Source organism: Phoca vitulina, unplaced genomic scaffold, assembly GCF_004348235.1.
Source record: "Phoca vitulina isolate PV1807 unplaced genomic scaffold, GSC_HSeal_1.0 scaffold10, whole genome shotgun sequence".
Taxonomy (NCBI): Eukaryota; Metazoa; Chordata; class Mammalia; order Carnivora; family Phocidae; genus Phoca; species Phoca vitulina.
The window spans coordinates 7,988,245-7,995,850 of NW_022589713.1; the positions used below are offsets into that span (position 1 = coordinate 7,988,245).

At 39.6% G+C, this 7,606-nt stretch overlaps 2 protein-coding genes across 2 annotated transcripts in view; one reads left to right on the forward strand and one right to left on the reverse strand.

The window, feature by feature from the left end:
* The window catches only part of EIF2A (eukaryotic translation initiation factor 2A), a 36,373-nt gene extending 35,341 nt beyond the window's left edge, over positions 1 to 1,032 (reverse strand). Inside the window, exon 1 of the mRNA XM_032408456.1 lies at positions 946 to 1,032. Within this exon, the coding sequence (XP_032264347.1) occupies positions 946 to 997 (52 nt within the window). The 5' untranslated portion in view covers positions 998 to 1,032. The remainder of the gene's footprint in view (positions 1 to 945) is intronic.
* Positions 1,033 to 1,206: 174 nt separating this feature from the next.
* On the forward strand, positions 1,207 to 7,172 carry SERP1 (stress associated endoplasmic reticulum protein 1). Its single transcript, XM_032408457.1, has 3 exons — positions 1,207 to 1,736; positions 2,041 to 2,116; positions 3,328 to 7,172. Exons 1-3 carry the CDS (start codon positions 1,653 to 1,655, stop codon positions 3,366 to 3,368), a joined length of 201 nt encoding a protein of 66 aa, XP_032264348.1. The 5' UTR covers positions 1,207 to 1,652; the 3' UTR covers positions 3,369 to 7,172.
* Positions 7,173 to 7,606: the final 434 nt, after the last annotated feature.

Below are 7,606 nucleotides of genomic sequence, written 5' to 3' on the forward strand. Positions count from 1 at the left end.
CTGTCAAATAAATAAATAAAATCTTAAAAAAAAAAAAAAAAGACAACCTTTTTGTTAATGACTTTTTCCCTTCTATATAAGCTATTCATGACTATTAAAAGGCCTCTATTCTTTTTCTCTCCCAACTCCCCTCTCTTTATTTGATACTGATATGAGAATCCCAGCCGTTACCGTAGTCCAGTCTTCCCGGACACAGTCCAAGACTAATTATCTTTTCCAAAATTATAAACTCTGCCTCCGCTTCAAAATCTCAGGAATCCCCTCATGTTCAAATTCGAAAATGCTCATAACCATTTCAACATCAGACGTTGCTAGATCATTTCTATAATGCTCACTGCTACAACCCCAGAGCACACTTTCATCACTTTAAATCTACACTACCACAGCTCTACTCTCTCTATTCGGCGCTACGAATCTCATTAAAGCAAGTAGCACAGAATTTGGTATATATATATATATATATTTATTTATTTATTTATTTATATTTTTATATATATATATATAAAAAATCAGGTGTATTTAATATGTGTGCTCATTCTAGGGACTTATTTATGTTTGTTCCTTATTAGAGAAATAAATGATTTCTCACTGTCAACAAGGTCTGTCACCAGATAAGGGTTCGTATAAAACCAGTGTTGTACACCCGGGGTAACAAATTCAACTTGCACTTTCTGATCCTATCTCCCTTCCTCAATTCCAGTGGAACCTAAAGCGACAGGGAAGAATGATGGATGGGCCAAAAGGGAGGGGAATGCTGGAGCCCAGAGGCGGGGGCCTCACTTCCGATTGCCACGCTACACCAAGAAACCCAAAAGGCCCTCTAGCTCTTCCACAACTCACAAAGAAAGGTGGATAAGACACCAGTGCTTCTCGGGTTATCCCCAAGAGCAAAGACACAAAAAGAAACTGCTCTGAAAAACAATCCCTTGCTCGTTCAGAACTCACCTGTCAGGAGCGGCGTGGACGGCGCCATCTTGTCCCGGAAAAAGAAACCCATGCGCTTGGGTCAGAGTTCACGAGAGCCAAACCCGGCCCCTACACGTCTCCTCAGGCGTGGAAACCGCGCATAGCTGTTTCCGGTATCAAAAGCCTCGGGGCCAATTCACTTCCGGTTGGAGAGAGCAGCGGAAAAGGAGCCCGAACGCGCACGCGCAGCTCCGGGGCAACACTTTAAAGAGCGTCGGGGGGCTGGGCGAGAGCCCGTGCGCCCGCCTTCGTCCTCCCTCTCCGTCTGCTTCAACAGGCGGAGCCCGCACTTCCGCGGGGCGGAGCCCGTCCAGTGCTGACGTTGGCAGCCGAACCCGAAGTAGTTCGAGGCTACGGACAGCGCTGCCCGGTTGTTGCGTTGCATTTCCTTCCTCTTTCACTCCACGCTCCCGGCGGCGGCCAGAGCGGCGGCGCAAGACTATCCCGGCGGCCTGCTGTCGTCCCGCGCGCCCGCCTCTCGGCCGGCCAGTCCGGCGTCGTCAGTCGGCGGCCCGCGCCCGGCTAGCGCTCGTCTAGCCCAGGCCCAGCGGCCGGAGCTAGCGCCCCGCCTGAGAGCCTCCAAGCTCCGGCGGCGCAGGCACCAGGAGCAGAGCGTCGCGGCGGCCCAAGGGGAGGCGAGCGAGCGCGTCCAAGGGGTGGCTGGGGCAGGTGGTGGCGCCGCGAAGATGGTCGCCAAGCAGCGAATCCGTATGGCCAACGAGAAGCACAGCAAGAACATCACCCAGCGCGGCAACGTCGCCAAGACCTCGGTAAGGAATGAGCAGGCGCCCCTCGGTCCGGCAGCCCGGGCTCAGGCGTGGGTCGTAGGGCCGCGTCGAGTTCTCCCCGAGACCCGAAGCTAGCGGACCAAGGCCGCAAGCTGGACGCTAAGTTGGCGGGGGCAGGTTGGGGGGAGGGGGTTCGGGAAGGTGGGTGCTGGAGCTTGGCGGTTCGGGAACAGAGAGGAAACCTGTGAGGTGAGAGGACCCGGCCACCTGGCCCAAGGTGTAGGCTGCAGGAGCCCGGGGTCCGAGCGGGGTTTTGCATTTGAAAAGGGAATTTTCATTTTTGCAGAGAAATGCTCCCGAAGAGAAGGCGTCTGTAGGACCCTGGTTATTGGCTCTCTTCATTTTTGTTGTTTGTGGTTCTGGTAAGTGTTTTGGGGCTACCATTGGGTAAGGGCGTTGGATGTAGGGCTTGGGATGACGTGGTGTCCCATCAGTGGTGAATCCTACCAGCGTAGTTCCCAACTCACCTGCCGGGAGCCCCACAAAAGTCACTTTCATCTGAACCGAATTGCTTGTCCCACATATGCACAGAGGGTGGTGCTCCAGAAACTTCTCACAGCTTGATTTGTGCTCACAGGAGATCAGAAAAGGAGGTCAGGTCCTTAGTAATGATCAAGTTGGAAGAAATTTAGACCAAAACAAAAAACCCTTACGGAATGAGAATTCAGAATGTTTTGCAGCCTCATTATCGATACATTTGCAAAAAAAGCTTAGGAACATGATGTATGTATGGACGTTGAACTTTTTTTAACGTGTCCCCGAATCTAATGTCTTTATGTCAAAATTGGGTATATTTTATAGAGTAAAGCTTTTGCAAAGAATTGATTCTTTATAAAGGAAACGGACCTGATAGGCAACTTAATGTATGAAATAAATGTTTTTAGATTAATTAAAGAAACGTTTGACATATGGTAGGAAAAATAAGTTAGATTAGCCTGCTGTTAAATTAATAGATTGTTGCCTCTGCATATTACAGAATACCTTTCCTCTCTTCATTTATTATCTTAATATGCAGGTTGTTGATATTGAAGTACATGTTTCTGTTTTTTACATTCTGACATTCTAAAGTTACTGAGGTTTCTCTTAAACATTTCACTTTGCCTGCCTCCTAAACGTACTAGTTAGAAGCTTTCTTGATAAATGGCCAAGAGCCAAGCAATTTATATAACCTAAAGATTATCAAATTTCGGCTTTGTGAGAATGAGGAAACCTGGTTATATTACAGGCCAGGCCTTAGAAGGACACTGAATATTTTGGGGATAAATCAAAATAATTCTATGCTAGAAAAACCTGTTTGGCGCTTTAAGTTCTTTCTAAAATGATTGCGTATTGCAAAATCTCTTGGACGTTTAGAAATAAAATTCAGAGAAAGTGAAATTTAAAAATATAATTTAGACATTGAATTGTTAGAGTAGGCTTGTCTTCATTTTTTATTTCAGTGAAGTTACATAGCATTTGCAGGTAAGTTTAAGGGTGCTCTTGGATTCTTGTGAACTACCTTAATAAGTATCAGTTGCCAGACCTATTTTATTCAAAGCATGCATACTAAAACATTTGCTCTTTCTCTTTACAGCAATTTTCCAGATTATTCAAAGTATCAGGATGGGCATGTGAAGTGACTGACCTTAAGATGTTTCCATTCTCCTGTGAATTTTAACTTGAACTCATTCCTGATGTTTGATACCCTGGTTAAAAACAATTCAGTAAAGCATCCTGCCTCAGAATGACTTTCCATATCATCCTTCATTTGTCATTCCAAGGTTTCTTCACGAGTCATTCCAAGTTTTCTAGTCCATACCACAGTGCCTTGCAAAAGCACCACATGAATAAAGCAATAAAATTCGATTGTTAAGCTACAGTAGCGGACCCTACTTATTCAGTCAGTAAAGAGTAAATTTTTTTTAATGTGGTTATTAAAACAGTATCCAGTATAGATAATTAGATTAAGTCTATGTAGACAGGGTCTAGATTTTGTTAACCCTAATGTGTAAATGCAATTAGCTTAATTTAAAATTTGGAGTTTGGTTTTTATATAGCTAGGCACTTTATTACTGTATCTTGAATTGAAAGCACACTCCCATATAGGGTCATGTAACTGTCCTGTAATAAAGTGCTTATAATGGAACAACTACACAGCCTAGTTTTCCCATAATCTTTAGCACCTAAATTTTTTAAAAGCTTCTAAATGCTTACTATAAAGGGAGATGCTTATAGCTACAACATCTATTTTAACAATATTATTTCTGTTACACTACCTTGGATTTTGCATGAGTAATTATACTAACCTGAAATGCCATAAGAAAACAACTTGATTGAGCATTTTGTAACTTAATGAGTTTCATTTTCACTAAAAGCTACCATGGTGGAGTAAAATCAGGGAAAGTTTATGTCACCATTGATTTCACCAGAATTACTTTAATATATCAAAGGGGTCTACTGTGCTAGACAACATTTTAGGGAAAAATACTACTAAAACTGGGTGTCTCATCAGGACATACTGATGAGTCCAATGTGCCATAAGACATCTTAGCACATTAATAGCACTTTTAATACCAAAAAAGGCACATCAACTAAAAAGTTACTTAGTGTTTGGAAATAATTTTCTAGATTTATGATTAAAATTTTGTTAGGGTACTAGATACATCAGACTAAAGTGCCCTCTGGAAGTAAATGGATTTACTGATAAGGATGTCTTTATAGTCTTCCCTTTGTTGTATAATTTTATAGGTTATGATTGATCAAAGTTTCTTTTTACTAATGGTAAGGGTGAGAAGGCAGGTTTTGGGTTTTCTGGTACTGTTGAAAATTTTAAGTTTTGGCTATTTAAATACTTAGTCATAACTTGATTTAAAAAAAAAAAAAAAAAGCCTGAGAGTTGTCTCTGTATCCGTGAATTGGAAAGAAAGCTGCTCCTTTGCTTTGTTAATTGCCTCAGGATATCTCTTTTAAAATAAGCTGTTTTAAAAGGAACAGAAGGGAAGTCTGCTACCTAATACACAGTGTGAACCTCAGAGCTTCTGATACCCCTAAATGTAGGGGGAGAATGAGGGAGAGGAGCAGTTAAGAATGTTTAGGAATTTAACTACTCAAGAATAGGAAAGGAATCAGCCGACCTTGGACCAGCAGGTTTTTATCTGCGTTGTTACCTGCCTTTCTCACCCAGGAAATCAGCCCTGTACTTGTTTCCTTCTTTGAAGCCAGTGTCTTGGTTGACTAATTCTATTTTATTGTAACTTTAAAAATGAAAGTTACTGTTCTAAATTTATAGCAGGTGCCTTATTCTTTGCTTTGAGTCAAACCATTCCATATTAGAATTTCCCTTGGTTTACTTTAGATAATTGGCTTTAAGATGTTAGGGTTTTGGTTTTTTTTAATTGTACAATGTATTAATTTGACTGTTAAATTGCTATAGCTAGCAATCATTTTACATATGTAAAGTTGCATTCCCTTTGTATTTCATGTGTAATTTCCTAATTGAGAACATTTTATATTAAGGATGGATTATGCATGTTTGGGTCAATGAAAGCTATGTCTTATTTGATTTATCCTTTAAAAATAAAGTTCCCTGAATATTTGATGCCTTCTAAAAGGAAATGATTTTACAGATATCTTACCGGAGTGTACTTTTTGTAGTTAATAGAAAATTATTTTAAAGAATGCCTAGTATTATGTTGTACTTGAGTTAAAATAAATAGTACCCAGAGACACAGATTAAAAGTTCATAACTGGGAATAAGTAGCAAGAAATACATTAAAAGCACAGTGAATTAAATACTTCCTTTCCTAGGATTTACCCTCATCTCATTATCCAAGTCTCATTCAGGGAAAAATAGTTCTTTCAAATCTCCCTTTCCCAGTTGAATTTTATGTCATCCAATGTTGAACACAGTATGATAATATTGAGGGGTTGTCTACATTATCCAATTACTCTTTGTCATTTATCTTTAACATTTCAAGGAGTTGTCAATGATTTCATTGTATCTGTTGGGTTGTATATAATGTTACTCAAAATAATTGGGCTTCCAAAATAAGGAAAGCTTTTCATTGTATCAGGATGTATTGTAATGGGCTTTGACTTACATCAAAGAAGTGTGTATCTTCAGCTGTGGGGCCACAGCTCTTCTCACTGAGGTTACTGGGGTTTTGCTGGCACAAAGGAATATCATGGAGATCTGGATTGTGTTCTTGGGAGGTTCATCATCAACAAAATTTTATTGCTCATAAAGCATCTGTAAAATTTAGAGCATCAAATTTTCCACTAGAAATTGTTTTGACATTTGATTTGTCGTTAGCTACCTTTTTAGTTTTTTAACTTACTGTTTTAGGTGCAAACCAGAACTTCAAGAAGCAGGAGTTGGGTTCAACAGCAAATTCTATGTCACTCCCTTAGAGAATCATTTCCTGTCAGAACTTTATCCCACTCTAGCTACCTGTACTGCTTTATCTTCAAGTTGAATTAGGACACAAATGTCCTAATTTGAAAACAGTACTAATGAGCAATAAAAGGCTAGAAGCCAAGCTGAAGGGGAAAACTCAACCGTCTGGACTTAGTTAATTCAACGTAAATTCATGTATAGCACAGAATCCTAAAGATAGAAAGGACATGGGCAGTTTAGTCCAACTGCCCCAATTTACAGATAAAAAATTCATTTATTCAGTGAATATTGAGTTATGTGCCAGATACGGAGTTACAGCTGTGAATACAGAGTCCCAGCACTCAAGTATCTTTCAGTCCTGTAGTGGGGGAAAAGACCATAAAATGAAGACCATGATTGTGGTCAGTTATTTCAAAAGGAAAGTAAAACCAGATAAATGGTGTCCACTCTCACAGAGCTAGTTGAGGTAGAGCAGAAACTAGAACCAAGATTTCCAGACTCAGCTGTACCCTAGAGAAACCATAGGAATGATTGCAGAACGTCCACACGGAACACTTCTGTTTTCATGAACTCATTACTTCTGCTTTTAGAAAAACTCGTAATTTTCAAAATTTTTGCATGTTGCCAATTTAAAAAAAAAAAGTCCTTTATATTTAGCAGTCTGCCCTCTGGCCCATTGCAATTAAGTTTGAAAATGAATTTAAGTGACAAATTTACTATTGATATTTCCTGTACAGCATAAAAATAGATCAAATCAGTAATGTTATCCACTGTAACATATTCAAGAGTACATTTTTAAGAAGTATTTTGTTATATAATCTTACTGTATTTTGTTTTAAAATTTTTCATCTGTGATGTTGAAAAATCTTATAGTCTGGTAGCCAAAAAAAAAAAAAATGCAGTCATGTGCCCTCCATAGATTCTTTTTATTACAAAATTTCAGTGAATAAATCATGTGTGACTTTTTTTCACAGTGTGAACTTCTACTTTGGGATGCAGATAGAACAAATCTGCAAATTTAAATAAAACTGATTTCAGTGTCATTAAAAGCATCAGTAACAGGTTTTTCTTCTTTTCTCATTGTTTTGAAGAAGTTTGAACAAGGGGAATGAAAATAATTGATTTTAGAGCCAGAAGGAACTTTAGAAATTATCTTGATGAGCCCCTTTATTTTACATCTGAGGAAATTATGGCCTAGAGATGTGATCTTTCCCATCGCCAATGAACCAGTAGCAGAACAAGGATTAGAAAACTAGTCTTGTGGTGACCAAACTGGCTCTTTAATATGTCGAGTGCCAAGGAATTCTGATTCTTCTGGAATGTCTCCCCACCGCCTTTTTTTTTAGATTATATATTAATCTCATGAAACCCCATAAGAGTTCTGTGAAGGTAAAATCAATATTTACTAAACTTCAGTGGCTTCCTGCTGCCATGGGGATGAAATACCTCTTTAGCTTTGATTTTTCAGGGGACTTCA

Coding starts and splice junctions, on each gene's coding strand:
- SERP1 (XM_032408457.1), top strand. CDS start 1,653: ATGGTCGCCAAGCAGCGAATCCGTATGGCCAACGAGAAGCACAGCAAG. Junction 1,737..2,040: donor GCAACGTCGCCAAGACCTCG/GTAAGGAATGAG, acceptor TCATTTTTGCAG/AGAAATGCTCCCGAAGAGAA. Junction 2,117..3,327: donor TTTTGTTGTTTGTGGTTCTG/GTAAGTGTTTTG, acceptor TTCTCTTTACAG/CAATTTTCCAGATTATTCAA.